Source organism: Cnephaeus nilssonii (genome assembly GCF_951640355.1).
Source record: "Cnephaeus nilssonii genome assembly, chromosome: 19".
In the NCBI taxonomy this organism is placed as follows: Eukaryota; Metazoa; Chordata; class Mammalia; order Chiroptera; family Vespertilionidae; genus Cnephaeus; species Cnephaeus nilssonii.
The window spans coordinates 4109640-4126916 of NC_137090.1; the positions used below are offsets into that span (position 1 = coordinate 4109640).

Consider the following 17277-nt stretch of genomic DNA (forward strand, 5'->3'; position numbering starts at 1 on the left):
GGTCAGACCATTACCGGCGGGTGCAGATGCTCAATAATTCATGGGCTGCTGTGAGCCAGCGCTGCAGCTTCCGGCGCGGCCGGTGCAGCCGGCAGACAGGAAACCTGCTGGTCACCAGCACTCGGGGGACCCAGCACATCCCGTCCCCCGGGGCTAGACTAAGTGATCGGGCTTGGTGAGAGGGGGCTGAGACCTGATGGACCCTCACCTCACTAGCTGCGTGACCACAGGCCAGCCACTTAACCGATCTGCTTCAGGCTCTCCTATGGGCTGGGAAGGTTCCTGAACGAGTGTGGGAGCCACGTGTCTAACCAGATCCTGGGAGCGGCACTCGGCAGGTCCTCCTGACCCCGGGGAGGTAACCCCTGGCCCCAGGATGCCGTCCCAGGAGCCAGTATTTCACCCAGCGGTGCCTCACCCCACCCCCAGCACGCCAGGCCGCAGCAGGACTAAGATAAAGTCCACCCCCCCCCCCCCCGCCCTTGTGCCCCACCCCTACACTCCCTGGCCTTGTGTGTTGGGTGGATGAGGGGACACCGGTCTGGGGCCGGGCCGGTTTGGGAGACCTGGTTTCCCCTCTTAGAATAAATTCCCAACCAAGAAAAAAGTTACTTGGAATCAACCATCCTTTCTGGGTCTAGGAGGCAAGGAGAAAGCTAAAAACACATATTGTTAAGAAAGCCCAGAACAGTTCTTAATGAACACACAGGGATTGCTGGTAGCAATTCCTCACAAACCGAGAGGAATAAGGTCATTTAATTCCGAGCAGGTACCAAGTCCAAACGACCCCGCTTTGAGCTGGAGTTTGACAGTGGCTGTGAGATTTCCCCGGGTGCCGGCCGCGGCGGGTTCGGGCCTATGCCGGCGTCCTTCCCTCCTGGCGCCCTTCCCTCCCGGCTTGTTTGCGATGCAGCTGGACCGCTTCCCTATCTTCTCCGGCTCGGGCTCGGCCAGGGGCGTGCCTGAGTCCAGGCAGGCTGCACCCCTCCCCACGCCTCCCCGCAGGCCTCCAGGGGCCTCGGACTAGGAACAAACCCACATTCACTGCAGGCTGCTACCCCTGGCCGCCTGGCGCGGCTGAGGGCTCACGTGATACCATCACCTCAAAAAGCAGGACCGTCCCTTTGTTCCCCGTAAGGGATCCTGGGGCCACTAACCTAGATCAGGAGGCGTCTGAGGTCCAGAGCTCCCCCTTCTCTTCCCTCAGAGGGAAGTTACACTCCATTCTTGGAACTGACAGCCCGGTACAAGGGATGGTAAATGGTGGTGGTGGTGGAGGGGGGGGGTGTTATCACACTTGGGGGACAGCCCTACTCTCATCTACTGGGCCTGCTCCCCCAATGCCTCTCTGGAGAGACTCCGGGGACAAGGCACAGGTGCAGGCAGCAGGGGGCAGCACTGAAGCTGTGGGCCTGCCTGCAGGGCGAGGTTGCACACAACCCAACTCGCCTCGGCTGCTCTGGTCCTCGCCCTCACACGGCCCCAGAGGTGACGCTGGGGTGAGACCTGCACGTGGGGCACACCTGGGGAGGCCCCTCTTGGACGAGCCTGCTGCCTGGTACCAGAGAGCAGGACAAGGCAGGGGGACGATGCTACAGAGAGGCCCCCACAAATCTGGAGCCTCGTCCTTGGTGCACCTCGTCCTTGGTGCCAGCATCACGCAGGCCCCACAGAGGTCCCCACTCCCCGGGTGGCGTCAGGACCCCCTGGGCATCCTGGGTGAGGAGCGCAGCACCAGCACACGGAGGTGCCAGGGTGAGGGAGGCACCTTTCCCCTGCCCATCAGGAGATGGCAGTGTCCAGCCCCAGATGCCACTTATCCGAGGGGCCTCCCCGAGTCCCGCAGGTCTGTCCTGGAAGAGGCCTAGACCCCGTCCGCGTGGTCCAGGACTGTCAGCTGGTTCCCAGCCCCATCTTGGGTCTCCAGGGGACCCGCTTCATCGAAGGTGAGGAAGGAGGGTCGCGGGCAGAGGGGCGCGGAGTGAAGCACCGCCCGCCGCGGCTCAGGTCCGGGGCCCTCCGGCCACGAAGAGGCGCAGCTGTCCAGGCCTGGAACGAGCCCCGCCTTCCCCAGCTCGCGGCCTTCCATGGTTCCCGCGGTGACGGCCCCGGTGAGAAGGGCCAGGGGCAGCTCCCGCCGGGTGTGGCTCCAAAGACTCACGGAGCCCCGCCTCGATTCCCCGGGGTGCAGAGGGACAAGCTGGACACCAGCGAGCTGGCCGGGGAGGCCCACCGTGTGCAGACAGGGGCACGTGATGTGGGGGAGGGTGTCGCGAGGGGGATGGAGGCAGGCTGGTCTGCAGACGGCTCCTTGTGGCCTCCGTCACTTGGGGACCAGGAGAGGCTGGACAGGGCAGGTAGGGGTGGCCCTCGAGCCCCAGCCCTAAGCCTCGAGTTTCACAGCCCTCTCCACCCCCCCACCCCCCCCGCACACACACACACACTTGGTCCACTGCTCCAGATCGGAGGCCTCCGGGCCCTGCCAGCCAGGACAGAGGACTGAGGACACGGGACGGCGTGCAGTCCAGGCCGCAGGGCGGCTACCATCTCGTTTTACTTTGCGGGGACTGAGCCTAAAGTAACCAGAAAGAACAACCGTCAAAGGGCCCCCCTGCTCGGGGCCCAAGTGCTGGTTTTTACTAAAAACAGCGTGGGGCGTCCCCGGGGGCTGGTGCCGGCTGACAGGAGAGGCTCGGGCCAAGGTCCGCTCCTCTCTTCCGGCCACCTTTCCCTCCCTCCCTCCCAGCAGGACATTTTTTTCCTACAACCGGTGTCAGAAAATAGCTTCTGGCTCGTCGGGGAGGGACATTCCCAGGCCTGGGAGGGGCGGGCTTGGCGGTCCCCGCGCGAGGCCTTGACCCGCGTCCAAGGGTCAGGACACTGCCGCTTGTCTGCGCCCGGCCTCCGGGCCGCTGGCTGTCCCAGGGCCGCTGGACGTCAGGGTCCGGAGAGAGCCTGCCTGGTCCTGGGGAGGCTGTGCAGGCTCTCTGGGTCAGTAGGGGGCAGGGCAGCTAACCCCCAACTTTCTCCTACGGCCCCCGTCGAACCCTAAAAAGGTAACAGTTCTGGGATCTGGACTCTGGAAAGGAGAAGGGCCTGCCCACCTTCAGGGGCAGCCACGGGGTACCGGGGAGCTGGTGCGGAGGGCTTTACCTACCGCCGAGGCCTGAGTAATTCCTGCCCAGGAGTGAAACCAACCAGAACGCGGCCCCACCCTCTCCGCCTTTGTGAACCCACCTGGCCAAGTGGCCTAAGAGCGCCGAGCAGAGTAAAAGACTCCACCTGTGCCTAGAGCAGGGGTCCTCAAACTTTTTAAACGGGGGGCCAGCTCACTGTCCCTCAGACCGCTGGAGGGCCGGACTATAGTTTAAAAAAAACTATGAACAAATTCCTAGGCACACTGCACATATCTTATTTTGAAGTAGAAAAACAAAACGGCAAAAACACCCGCAGGTGGCCCGCGGGCCGTAGTTTGAGGACGCCTGCCCTAAAGGATCTGGGCCCCCGTCCCCACTGGGCGGCTGAAGGGAGCCCGTCTCCCCTGGCACGCGCCTCCCTCACAAGCACCCTCTGCAGGGGGCCTGCTGGTGGGCCCACCTCCCTGCTCGGCCCCCACGTACGGCCCGTGGAGGGGGACCCGGCGGAGAGCGGTCTGATGCCAGACGAGCTCAGAGGATGGACTAGCCCCCAGACAGGAGCGGCCCGGTTCACTGAGAGCCCCCGCGGCAGGGACACAGGCTCAGCGGACGGATCCTCCTCTGCAAGGAGGTGTCAGCTACAGACCACGGCAGCCGTCACATGAGCTGGGTTGGGCGGGAGGAGGAGGAAGGAGCCGCCCGTGGGCCGAGGGGGAGCGGTCCATCGGGAACCCGGAGCCGGGCCGGAAGCGGCATTCCCAGAGGAAGCGTTAACAAAGCAGAAAGAACGCGTTTATTAGGCACCTTGTTCCTCACGGAGGAGCAAGGCCCGGGGCAGGGCCCGTGACATCTCTTGAGGCCGCAGGAATCTCTCCCAAGACTCTGGAGAACGCAGGTGCCGCGAGGCCACCCCCCAGGAAGAACAAACACTATTTGGCTGGAGCGTGACCCCTGGAGGGGACCCTGGCGTGAAGCCGGGGGCGGCTCCTCGACTCCACAAACACTGAGAAGTGGGCAGGGGCACCTGGGACACCGCGGAACCCTGGCCACCAGGCAGGGCCTCACAGCTGAGGCACAAGCTGCCCGGAGCCGTCGAGGGGCACGGGGCCCCCAACCCCGGGCAGTCCCTGGCCCAGGCCAGGTCTCCAGGGCCCTCCCTGCATCGGCCCGCCGCCTCCGGGCGCCGAATCAGTCCCACACGTAGGGGTTTCTAAAGACCTGAGAGTTCTCGTCATCTTTCGGGGCCGTGGCTGCCCGGTGGCTCTGAGCCGCGTACATGTCCTCGGCCCGCAGGGTGGAGTTGGCACTGCCCATCACCTGGCTGTTGGCGGTGGCCCGTGGGAGGATGACATCGTAGGGTCCCTCGGCCTGGAAGGAAGAGCAGGCGGTCTCACGAACACGCGGCTTCCTGCGGGCGGGGCCTGCTGGCTCCCCTTCCCCACCCCCAGCCAGGCCCCAGCGGCAGGCTGGAGAGGCTGACCTCTGACCTCTAGCCCCTTAGTTCACCCTGTGGAGGGCCCGGTCTCTGGGCCGGGAAGGAGGTCCCGGGGCTCTGCTCGGCCGCCCCTTCAGAAGGAGCCTCTTCCCACGTTGGGCGGCTGTCACCTGACCAGCGCTCCCAGCCTCCCTTCCTCCAAGACTCGTACCCGCGTCCCCCCATTGGCCCTCCGACCCCACCAGCATTATAGCTGCTGGTGTGCCAGGCCTGGCTGTGCCCACACAGTTCTCCTCTAGACGTCAGGGCTGGCCTGCCTGATTGGAGGCTCAAATCCCAAATGCTTTGGGGTGTGAGCATTGTAAGTTTTGGAGACCTCAGACCCAAATTAGCTGCCTGGAACCTGGTTCAAGCTGCAGCGGTCCTGTCCTTGTGGGTGAGACACGGCTGAGGGGTGCAGAGGGTCCTGAGCGCCCCAGCTCCCAGCGGCTCCAGGGCCCCAAGCTGCCCACCTGGTGGTCTCCAGCGCCCCATCCCCTAGTAGCTCCTGAAACACCTCCGTGGGCGTTCTCAAACCTGGGTGAGCGTCAGAATCACCTGGGCTGTTTAAACCTCACCCACACCTGGTGGTGGGTGGCTGGCTGGCAAATGTTTAACACCGGGGGTGGGTGGGAAGGGAGGAAGCCCTGATGAGTAGGGTCTGCAGATTTCTACAGGTGGTTACTCCCATCATGCACCAGTGTGATGTCACCCAGGAGATGCTAACCATTGGATTCATCACAGCACTGGCCCCACCTAATTTGCATTTTTAGCGAGATCCCAGGGGCTGGTGATGCCGAAGGCCTGCGGGCCACACCGAGAATCACCTGTCAGTCCGGATTCCACCCCCCTCGGCAAGGAGGGTGGCAAGCGTGGGCACCCTGCGGCCCAGCAGACTCTGCTCGTGTTTGGAAACTCCTCTGCCCATCGCGGCTCCCGGCGGCCGCAGGGTCGGGCTCAGGGAGACCGAAGGGCCGGGTTGGGAGTTTCGGAGCTAGCTTCACCCGGGCTCCCGGTGGGAGGGGTGAGAACGCCACCCTGCTGACCTCCCTCCTTCCTGTTCCCAGCCTCCTGCCAAGGAGGTCCCGACCTCTCCCGCCGCGTCTGCCAGCCGGGAGCAGGAACATATATGGGGCGAGTGAATCTGACCCACCGTCTTCCTGTTCCCACCCCCCTCCCAGGGCTCAGGGAGCATCTGTTCCAGAACCCAGGGGAGGTGTGAGGCTGAGAGCGGCTGCCTGCCGGCGGGGGAGGGGCCTGTCCGGAGACAGCTGTGGTGGGAGTGTAAACACCTACCCAGACTGGTCCCCTGTCCCTCTGGAGTCCCCAAGAATGACCCCCGGCTGGCCGAGGCCCTCCTCGGTCCCTCTCAAAGCTTCTGAGGGTGAAGCTGGCATCTCCCACCAGCTCAGAGAGCCCGCGCAGCGTTCTCCACAGCCCGCAGCCCCAGTTCAGGGTGTGACACCCCGATGCCACGGGCCGGGCAGGTCCCATCGCAGTAAAACTGAAGGCGGTGGATGCAATGACTCCAGGAAAAGGCACCAGGAGCTGGGGCTCGGGGGTTCCCCGAGGCTGAGGCACTGAGTGGAGGCACCTGCTTCCTCCCTACCCCCTGCACCTCACCCCGCACGGCCACACGGCCCTCCGCCCGCCCACAGAGGCTGGGCTCCCCTTTCCGCAGGGTCCCGGGGACTCGGGGACCCCACTCACCGGGCCTTTGTGCATCAGGGCCATCTCGGTGGGCTGGTACACACTGGTCAGCAGCTGCCCGTTGTACCCACTGTACGGCGACACTGGTCTCTTGGCTGCAAGGGAACAGGAGAGGTTGGAAGGCTGGGCTCTCAGCTCCCTTTCCCAACGGAGAGCAAGGCTCCGGGGGCGGGGAGAGGGGCTCGGCCTCCCGGGGGTAACATCTAACCCAGAAGGGAGCCTGGCGGGGGGTGGCCAGCTTGGGGGTGAGGCTGTAGGTGTGGGGGCCCCTCCGGAACCCAACACCCCTTTGTTCGGATGCACGGGAGCCGTGAGGCTGCTGGCCTTCCCCTCGGCCTTTCCTGCCGTGTGGGGACCCCCTAACCCCTTCCCGGTCAGTTCAGAAAACAGCTCCTGTCAGCAGCCTTCACATCGCCATCTGCCTCCAGGGCAGAGGCCATGAGGGCACACGGGCCTTCGGCCGCCTTCCGAGATGGCCAGCCTCCAGCTGGGGCCTCCGCCGCAGCCAGCCAGCTGCCAGGCGCTGGGGTGAATACGGCACAGACCCCGCCGCCCCAGACTCCAGGGCTGGGAACCGACTCCCCGTGACCCACAGCCCAGAGCCCCCCAGGGGGACTGCACGCACATCCTGTCCCTCGGCCCCCGGGCCCGGCTCCAGGACTATTTTCGGCGGCAGGAACACTTCCCCGGGCCTCCCGCGGGGAGCTGGCTTCCCGACCTGTTCCGCCCGCGGGTGCCGTCAGGTGGCTCAGGAAACCTGCTGGCCAGCCCGGGGCCCAGGACAGGCTGGGCCTGGGGGCAGGCCCCGCAGCTCGGAGGGACCACAGCCACAGAGCGCTTCTAAGCGCCGGGCTCACGCGATGATTGATTTTTCCGTTTGGAGAAAAATCTGCCCTGAGAGGACAAAGGCTGCGAGCGTTAGGCCCCTACAGACACACGGGCCTAGGGCACGTGGAGACAGGCGCAGGCCTGGCGCACAGCAGGTGCTCCATAAAGGCCAGGGTCCTCCCGAGTACAAACGCCAGAGAGGACTCCTTGCGGGAGCTGGGAGCGCCTCTGGCCAAGGCTCCCGGAGAACGGCCTCCCACTCCTGCTTCCCAAGCTGCTCCCAGGGCGGGGACGCACAGGTTCCAAAGCTTCGCTCCCCACCTGCCTCTTCCACGCCGGGCACCCGGGCCACCCGGAGCGGGGCCCTGCCAGGAAAGCCTGTCCCATTAGCAGAGCCTGGGCAGGAGCCCGGGGAGCAGCCGCGGGACAGTGGGCGCTGCTTTAGACTGCTACGGGGCGTGAGTGCTTTTATTAAAAAGGAAAAAATCAACTGACAAGACTTTTAAAGGAAACCAGGATGACTAGGGGGAGGTACAGAATAGGAACACAAGTTCCGGAGGGATAATGATGATAAGAATAAAATAACAGTAACACGCCCGGTGGATGGCTCATGCTCCCAGCGCACCTCCCAGCGCCAGGCCCGCGCATTAATGAGTCCTCATCAGAATCCTCTGGAGCACGATCTACCATCATCCCCATTTTACAGGTGAGGAAACTGAGGCACGTGCAGCTAAAATACCGATCAATCGTCAGCTCTGGGGATGAATAGAAAGGAATTGGGGAAACAGTTGGGAGAAATTTTGTTTCTCTGTAATGTTTGAGATTTTACGGTGAAAATATATTCATGAGTTACACTGACTGTAGTAAAAATAATTTTTTTCAAGAAATGGAACTAGCCCTGACCGGTTTGGCTCAGTGGATAGAGCGTTAGCCTGCGGACTGAAAGGTCCCAGGTGCGATTCCGGTCAAGGGCATGTACCTTGGTTGCGGGCACATCCCCAGTAGGGGGTGTGCAGGAGGCAGCTGATCGATGTTTCTCTCTCATCAATGTTTCTGACTCTCTATCCCTCTCCCTTCCTCTCTGCAAAAAAGCAATAAAATGTATTTTTTAAAAAAGAAATGGAACTAAGGGAGTTGAAGGCAGAACACCACGGATAACCCTCAGGGCCCTGGCTCCAGCCCAGCCCCGTGTCCTGCAGTAAACGACGGCCGGGCGGGTCCCGGGACCTACCGGAGCCTGGCTCGTCCATGGAAAACGCCTTGTTCTCCACAAACATGCTCTGGGCCTTCTGCTCCTTCAGGATGGTCTCGTAGCCCACGCCCCGGGTGGGGTACAGGTCTCCCTGGTAGCTCTGCTCCGGGCTGGCCTTGGTCACCTGGGACACCTCGGGGATGACGTAGAAGAGGACAAAGGCCCAGGCGTTGGCGGCGAGGGCGATGGCCAGCGTGGGGTCGTCCCAGGCGGGCCTGTTGCGCTGCCGGTTGCCGTAGGTGTACATGACGATCCACACCACCCAGATGGCGATGGAGGTGGCGGTGGCGAGCAGCACGAAGGCCCCGTGCTTCCGCCAGCGCTTGAAGCGGCCGCACAGGGCGGGCCAGGCCCCCGCGAAGGCGGCCAGCAGCAGCAGCATGACGTAGATGAGCGCCATGACGAAGTCCATGTTGGCGATGTCGCAGGGGGAGGCCGCCGCCCCGCCCGCGCTGCCGTTGCCCAGGGCGCCGTCCTCGCCCGCGGCCCGCACCAGCGTGATGATCAGCCACTCAGTGTTGATGATCACCTCCACCAGGGTGAGCAGCAGCGCCACGGCGAAGACCACCCAGCCCCGCGGCCCGTGGTTCTTCCGGGCCAGGAAGTTGAGGGCAAACACGTGGGCCACCAGGCAGGAGAAGCAGATGGCGAACAGGACCCCGAAGAGGAACCGCCGGGAGGCGCAGGTGGAGAAGTCGGGCTTCACCACGCAGGCGAACACGAGGCAGAAGAGGCCCAGGGTCCCCAGCAGGAAGAACACCTGGGTCCCCAAAAGGCCGCGCTTCTTGACGTCCTGCACGAAGGGCAGGCTGGCCACAAGGACGATGGTGAGGACAAAGGTGGTGACCACGCCCGCCCCGGCCACGGCCTCCAAGATGATGCCCCAGGCCCCGGAGCGGTCACACAGGTTGTAGTAGAGGGGGTTGAGGTCCGGGCTGCAGCCGGGCGGGGCTCCGTTCTGGGCCTGCGCCCCCGGGAACAGGAAGAGCAGCAGCCCCAGGCATGTCAGCAAGGCTCTGCAGACGGCCATCCTGGCTCCCAGGCCAGGCTCCCGCGGGGTCCCTAAAGACAGAGGGAGAAAAGGCAGTCAGTCCTCCCCCAAGTCAGCCGCCGACATGGGTGCTGCTTCCCGGAGCCTGAACCCGGGCAGACGGCGCACGTTGATCAGGAGAGCGTCCCCCTGGGCTTCAGAATCCTTCTTTTTTTAAAAAAAATATATTTTATTGATTTTTTACAGAGAGGAAGGGAGAGTGATAGAGAGCTAGAAACGTCGATGAGAGAGAAACATCGACCAGCTGCCTCCCGCACACCCCCCACCGGGGATGTGCCCGCAACCAATGTACATGCCCTTGACCGCAATCGAACCCGGGACCCTTCAGTCCGCAGACCGACGCTCTATCCACTGAGCCAAACCGGCTTCGGCCAGAATCCTTCTTAACGCAGAACTCCTGGAAGGCATGCCAACTGACCAGAGAGGCCAACGAGATGAAGCCCGTCTGTCATTCCCACTCAGGGAAGAGGAAGGAACTGTCATTGCATTTTCAGGTCCTACCCCCCATAATGTGGATCTAAATATTCCCTGAGCTCTTGCAGCTGGGGCGGGGGGTAGGGGGAGGGGGTTATAAGCAAGTCAAAACAAAGCATGCCACCCATTCAGCACTTCCTCTCTTGCTCTGGGACTCCCAGCGTTCAGCAGGCCAGATACCATGCCCCTGAACGCTGTCTATGGGATGCCGGAGTCCACGGCGAATCAGCCCTAAGCTCACTGAGTCCATCGCTCATTCATTCAACAAGTATTTCACAAGCCCCGGTGACCGGCATAACTTGCCGCCAGAAAAAGGGAAGAGAAGAAAAAAAAAAATCGAAGAGAGTTGACAAGTTGTATTTATCAGCACTTCCCCCTGATCCCTCCCTCCCACTTCCCTTTTCTGCCCTTCACTCTGCCACTCTTCGTGCCAAAGCCTCTCTTCAGAATCCAAAGTTCTTTGTGCAGCTCAAGTGCGTAAGCGTCAGGATAAAGTAATTTCCCAGCTAGGGAGTTAACGACTTAATGCGAAACTTCTCCTACGAGGCGCTAACGTTTTAAAAGCAAGAACCAGGCAAGGGCCATGTAAAACCCAAAGGAATGAGTCTATAATGGAAAACTCTAAAACACTGCAGCTAAAAGCAAGAAAAATGTCTTTTATTCACACCAGGAAGCGAACTTATTATCCTAGCCACTCGTTCGGCCATTCCGGGCGGCGGCTTTGCCAAAGGAAGCCAAGCTCCTGCTCTCAATGGCAATTGGATTTTCCCTGTATGAAGTGGAAGTGCAGAATGCGGAGGTTAAGAGACATTAAAGACCAAATCAATGAGTTTTCCCATCAAAGGCTTTACATGTACTTGGAGAACAGAAGATGTAAATGCTCTAAAATGTAAGTTATAAATCCCGAAATTCTATGAAACGCACGTGCTCCACATTGAAAGGTATTCTGTGTGCAAATACCAGGGATAACCCTGCCTCTTCCTCGAACCCCTTGGGCCCAGGAACTCTCCAGAAAGACAGCAACGGAGCTTTCCTGGGCTGACAGTGACCACTAGTGGCTGGCAGGGGAATGGCATGATCCAACTCTATCCTCCCCACCACCTCTCTTCCCATTTTGCCGGGGATGGGGGGGGAGAGGAAAAGAGAGGGGCTGGGGGAGGTTTATACCCTTACATTTTCACCATTCCTGGTTCCTTAATTTCTAAAAGGAAACAAAAGATCCTAAATCTCAGTCAATATAAATTGTCTCTCCAAAATTAAGTGGAAGGACAAAAGAAAATTCATAAATTAAGTGAAACTGACATAATCAAGATCATCCATTTTCAAGATATCCCACATGCCCCTTAAAGATATTTTAGGCATCTCCGCCTTCTCAGCTACCTCCTCATCGTTCAATTAAGCTTGCCTTTCCCATTAACTCTTTTTTAATTAAATTATTTTTCAATTACAGTTGACATACAACATTATGTTAGTTCCAGGTGTATTAAGAAGTGACCGCCCCTCCACTCTTAATAAATTAACATTCTGTGTGAATTTTTCTATCGTGTTTTTTTTTTTCCCCTAAATAACTGGCACTTCTCCTGGCTTCCAATGTGAAAGCAGGTTTCCCCTACGTCGTGACTTAAATAATCTTTCGCCGGACACTGTGTGTGATCGTAGATCAAGAAAGCACACACTGTGTTTGTAAGCGTGGGAACGAGGAGGGAGCCAGGAAGGGCTGAGGGGTGAGGAGAAATGCTGAACCGCTCCAGGAGGTACTTCACGGTGTCATGCTCCACTGCAGGATCCTAAGCTCTCGGCCCCATCCTGGGCATCTCTGGCTCACAGCAAGGCAGCCAGAACTGGGGGTAAAGTTGGGAGATGTGGAACCGCACCCTGAGAATGGCCACCCAGACTTAGCCTCCCGGCACCTGCACATCTTACATCTTCAAGGGCTTCTCATTCTTCCCACCCACCTCTTCCCATCGGGGTTTAGGACAGACAATGATTCCAGGCTGCAAACACGGACCATACACCTAGGGCAGTGGTCGGCAAACTCATTAGTCAACAGAGCCAAATATCAACAGCACAACGATTGAAATTTCTTTTGAGGGCCAAATTTTTTAAACTCAAACTTCTTCTAACGCCACTTCTTCAAAATAGACTCGCCCAGGCCGTGGTATTTTGTGGAAGAGCCACACTCAAGGGGCCAAAGAGCCGCATGTGGCTCGCGAGCCGCAGTTTGCCGACCACTGTTCTAGGGGCTTTGGGAAGTGCAAAGAGGAGCAAACACTGTCCCCGACTTGATGGTATTTAAAGATCTGATAGGAGACAGCATTTGAGATCAGTTTGGCTCAAACAAACTCTTGTAAAAAATTTTTTAAAAATCTAACAGGAGAGAAAAGACAGATCTACAAGAAAATCACACAGTGAAGAATAAGGTAAGTGCCACCCAACAGATGTTACCTCTGGGGGAGAGCAAGGCACTACAGGAACACTGAGAAGGAAGCTCTTCCAGCCCAGGGATCAGAAAAGGCAGAATGGAGACCTTCCACCAAGCTCGCCACGCGTGAGCTAAGTTGCTAGCGGAAGTCCGAGGAGAAATGCTACAGGGAAGGGGTTTGGAGCATTATTCTAAGGGCAGGCGGGAGCCGCTGAAGGCTGTTCTGTTGCACGATGGGGGCGTAACCAAGGCTGTGCTTTAAGAGTTGAGTCTGGCACACAGCACAATCGATTTGCTGAGGACACATTCATCCGGTTGAAAGATCAAGACCCAAGGTAAGCCGGAATGGGCAGATCCGAGAGATCCTTTCCAAACTAAAATCTAAGGCCTGGTTGGATGTGGGAGGAAGGATGCTAAGCCTATGCTACAAGTTCAAGTCTGACAACCGCCATATCTTTATACCACCACCACACCGAGTCTCATTTAGCCCTGGGACCCTTATACGCCACTCCTTCTCCATCCATCCTGCTCTTAGATCCATACTGCCTGTACCCCGGGGCCAGGGCCATACCCTGCAAGTTTCGACTCCGCGGCCCCATCAACAGGGGAATTTCCAGGGAAGGGAACAGGAATGGCCCCTCCTCCCCCATCCAGGTAACACGCTGCCTTGAAACTTACCAACCCCAGAGGGACCTCATCTTCCCGGCCCTGATAGGTCTCATTTCTCCGACTCCCTGGCAAACGGAAGGGCGAGTGGGGAGACAGAATGCCCTGACTCGGGTGGGGAAATGGGGGCAGGTGGACCGGGCTGTAGTCCACTGCCCAGGACAGCGACCCCTGCAAGCCAGCAGGAGACTTGGTGAAGGTAACTCAGCAGAGTCTGACCTCCAGATTCAGCCAGTCAGCGGGCGCGCCACCCTTAAGATGGTGAAGGGGGAACGGACTTCAATGAAACGGACCCAGCTCTGCCTGGAGACGCTCCCTCCCACGGGTCCCCCGAGCCTGCTCTGCGAGGCCGAGTCTTCTGAGACCTGCGTGTTAGAATCGTGTGTGCACACGTCTCCCCTGCCAGGCTCCAAGGTCTGAGGGTAGCGAGCAAGACACACGGAACGCCAGGCCCTTGAAAATCACTCACTGGACGGACTCTGCCCACTTCCCTCCCAGCCCCGCCTCCTTCCTCTCGGGGTCACATCTGCTTCGAGGTTCTCGGTGGGACCCAGGAGCTGACCCTCCCTCTGCCTCCCGAGTTTCCCCCACTCCCCCACGTCCCGGCTGCAGCCCGGCCCCAGCCTCAGCTTCTTTTCCAGGCCAAAGGGCCCCTTGCTTCATGAGCGCCCTGCAATCAGCCATACAGATAAACACCTCTAATCACCTCTGAGACCAGCCTCCCCCCAGGCTCAGCCGCTCCGCCCAGCCCAGTTCCACAATCCCCTTCTGCCCGCTCTCCCTCTGGGGGAGCAGAGAGGCCTCGGGAGGGCCAGTGGGTTCAGGGCCCAGCCAGCCCCGACTGGCTTCGCCCTGCAAGGATGCGGCGCCTTCCCACTCTTCCAAGCAGCCAACTTCCCTTCGCCCTCAATTCACCTAAAGGCCCGAGAGCCACCCCCAAAAGAGCACCCCATGCTTCACATCCCGCGCCCCATCGGTCTCCCAGGCTCAGGAGCACACAGAGATACAGGCCACGGCCAGGTTTCCTCCCAAGAGGGCCGTGACCCTCAGAGCGCCCTCCCAGAGGCACCCAGGCTCCCCCAGGAGTGCCCGGAGCATCCTCCTTCCTCCCCTAGCCTGCCGCCACTCAGCGGCCGTCAGGAGAGATGGATGGACTCACTGACAGCCCTCCCCCCTCCTCCCCTTCTCCCCTCCACCCTTCTTCCTCTCGCCTGCCTGTGAGGAGCTACCTCCGTGTCCAGGTGTGTGAGTGAGTGTGTGTGTGTGTGGGGGGGGAGGGCGAGGGAGGATTTGGGGGGATTTCCTGAAACCCCAGCCTAGACCGCCACACGGGTGTGCATTTGGGCCAAAATTCCAGAGCGTTCTGAAACTTGGAAGTCCCCAATCCAAAGGTCTGTTCTGGAAATGTCACTCTGGAATGTGCCCCACCCCCAATAGCACTCCCACCCACCCCCACCCCCACACTAAGGCTCCAGGGGGTGGGGGATGGCCTCCAGGAGCAAACACCCTGCTTTAGGGGCGGCACTGTGGGGTTCTAAAGTGACGGGGCTTTCCTGGGTGTAAAACTGCCGGCCTGGGGATGGAGGGGCGCCCCTCAGCCTCGGAGGCTGGAAAGGGCCCTGGAAAAGCCATTGAGGGTGGGGGGGGGGGAGGGAAGGGATCTAGAAGCCACGCTGCCAGAAGTAGAGGCTCTCGGGTCGTCTGAAATCCCAAACTTGGCGCAGCAAGACTGAGTGCTCCCCTCTTCACTCTCCCGCCCGCCCCCCATGGGGTCCGCAGCGACGCTCCCCCGAACCTCGGAGCAGAAGGCGCAGGGCAGCCGGGCTCTCCCCATTTCCTCTGGCCTCGGAAACCTGCCCTCCGTGCGCCGTAGCGGGCAGCGGAAAGGACGCCCGCCCACAAGTCGCGGTGGACGGTAGACTCGCCGAGGGAGCGGGGCGGGAGGGGGGCGCACCTGGGAGATCCTAATGGTGGAGTTCTCCCCGCCGCCCCCCGCTCCGAGCCGCCGCCGCGCCGGGGTTCCCCCACCCCCCAGTCCCTAGCAGGTTTGGAAAGTTTCTGCGACCCAGCGGGGCTGGAGCGGCGTCCTCCGCCCCCGGGTTCTCTGCCCCGTCCACTCCCCGCCGGCCCGAGCCGACTCTTCCGGGCGGCCGAGGGGAGGGCAGAGCGGAGGCAGCAGCCCTTACCTGGGACGCGCCGCCGGCCCGGCTCCGGCGCGGGGTTTGGGGCCAACTCCAGCCCCAGGCAAGGCGCGGGCGGAGGTGGGAGGGACGCGGTGCAGGGCGCGGGGCCAGGCCCAGCCCTGGCTGAGGGTGCCTGGGCCGGGGCGGGAGGGAGCTCGGCGCTCGGGGGCCTGTCTCTCCCCGGACTGGGGCTGTGTTGGCCAAGCCTGGTCGCTCGCTCTCACGCTGGCCTCTCCCCGGGCTCGGCTCCTTTCTCTCGGCGAGGGTGGGCCGGCGCCTGCATTACCGTGACATCACCCCCACTCGGGCGCTTATCGGGCGAGCGCAGCCCCAGGTATGTGCAATCGGTTTGCACTGTAACAAAGCCCGCCCAGCCCTCCCCCAGCGACTCACCTCCAGGCTCCGGCGAGGCGCACTTTCCGGCCCGGGAGGGAGGTCGGAGTTTCTGGCGGAGCTCGCCAGTGGGTTGTTGCTGTTTACCGCCACGCCCCCCGCACGCGGGCGCGCGCACACTCACGCGCACTCGGTTTCTGGACTCGGCGCTGTCTCTCCAGAAAGCGATTTGGGGTGTAGCCCAGCGCACCTCGCGAGCGGGCTCTCCCTCCCCGCAGTATCAGGGCGCGTTCCCAGACCCGCCCCGGGGCCACCCTGGGGCGTCTCTCTGTGGCGGACACCTAGCCTTTGTCACCTTCGTCCTGGGTCTCCCGTGAGACACTCGCCAGACACAGCTCGCCGCTCCGGGCTGGAGCGGGCCGCACACTCAGACACAAAGTCCGCCTTTGTCACGCCTTCTGTGCCCCCTCCCCTCCCCGAGCGTGCACACGTGGACGCCCCACACCGAGTGTCCGCCTCTTGCGTACTCGGTTCTTCCCCAACACCTGGGCCACCAAGTGTGCGTGGGAACACCCCTGTGCGCGCCCCTAATGCGGGGGAGCTCAGAACCACTCGGACCGTGAGCAAACTTTGCCCCAAACCCCAACTAACCCGCGCCTGGGTTTCCAGGGACCGGCCCAGACTCGGGCCAGCTCTGAGCGCGCGCTCCTCTCCCCGCGTCCCCGTCCCCTGCGCCGACTTGTCCTAATTAGCCTTCTGCTTCTGTTCCCCTCGGTGCAGCGTTTAACCTGGCCCGGGAGGACTCGGCGCTGCGCGCGCGTCGGCCCTCCGAGTCCTGACCTTCCCATCGCCCGGGGACTTTTCCACGAGTTCGGGTGCCCTCGGCCCTCTCCACGCCCCACCTCCACTCCCTGCTCCGGGGTGGATCAGCGGGTGTCCACCCTTTCCCCTTCAGGAACCCGTAGAAAGGGAACCGCAGAATTGAGGAAGCGAATCCAGGCTGGGACCTCCCCGGCCCAGTAAACAAGAGATTTTCCGGCTGCCGGCCTGCCTTCCCCCGAGGCTGCGGCTCCGCGCGAGGCGGGCTGAGCTGTCCCGGGCGCCCAGCGGGGCCTAGTTAGCGCGCGCGGGAGGCCCGGCGGGGCCGCGGCGCACCGGGAAGGGAGAGGTGGTTGGGCCTGGCCGGGGCCCAGGGGGCACGGAGGGAGGGCAGGGCGCTGGGTCTCCCGGGTGCTGGGTCTCGTGACGCTAGTTGCCTGGGGGATCGCCCGAGGCGCGCGCTCGGAGCCTGCGGGTGGCGGGGCGTGTTTGCTCTGCCTGGAGCGCCCGGGGAGGGGGGAGAGGGAGGGGGAGACGGGCGCAGCGAGGAGGAGGGGTGGCAGCTGGTCGCGGGCTAGGGGGTGGCCAGGTGGGGGAGGGGAACCTCCCAGGCTGTTTGTTTGCGAGCCTCAATCTATGACAACCAGGAGTCTAACTCCGTGAATCACCCCGAGCTGCCCGAGCGATAAACCTCCGGCCGCGCCTCCCCCTCGCGCGCGCACCGCCCGTTCGGACTCGGGGAGGGAGTGTTTGCTTGGCGGTGGGGCCCAGGTTTCCTAGAGCCCCGTCTCCCTTCCTGCGCCTTGTCCTCGCAGGCTGGGCTGGGAGATGGTGGAATTCTTCCAGTTCTTTGAAATATGAAGCGGAAGAGCGCGATTCCGTGCCTTAACTTCACCCCCACCCCACAGAAGGCGCAGGCAGCTGGGTG

At 61.6% G+C, this 17277-nt stretch overlaps 1 protein-coding gene across 4 annotated transcripts; it reads right to left on the bottom strand.

Moving 5' to 3' along the window:
- Window positions 1-526: 526 nt before the first annotated feature.
- GPRC5C (G protein-coupled receptor class C group 5 member C) lies at window positions 527-16751 on the bottom strand. Of its 4 annotated transcripts, none has more exons than XM_079797330.1 (5): window positions 16433-16751; window positions 8381-9463; window positions 6322-6416; window positions 4356-4505; window positions 527-2573 (listed from the first exon to the last, which is right to left on the bottom strand). In XM_079797330.1, exons 2-5 carry the CDS (start codon window positions 9429-9431, stop codon window positions 2541-2543), a joined length of 1329 nt encoding a protein of 442 aa, XP_079653456.1. In that variant the 5' UTR covers window positions 9432-9463; window positions 16433-16751; the 3' UTR covers window positions 527-2540. The 4 variants fall into 4 exon arrangements, with proteins under 4 accessions (XP_079653456.1, XP_079653455.1, XP_079653454.1 ...); XM_079797329.1 differs by lacking the exon at window positions 16433-16751 and adding an exon at window positions 15591-15829 and having other exon boundaries at window positions 528-2573; XM_079797328.1 differs by lacking the exon at window positions 16433-16751 and adding an exon at window positions 15201-15570 and having other exon boundaries at window positions 528-2573.
- Window positions 16752-17277: the final 526 nt, after the last annotated feature.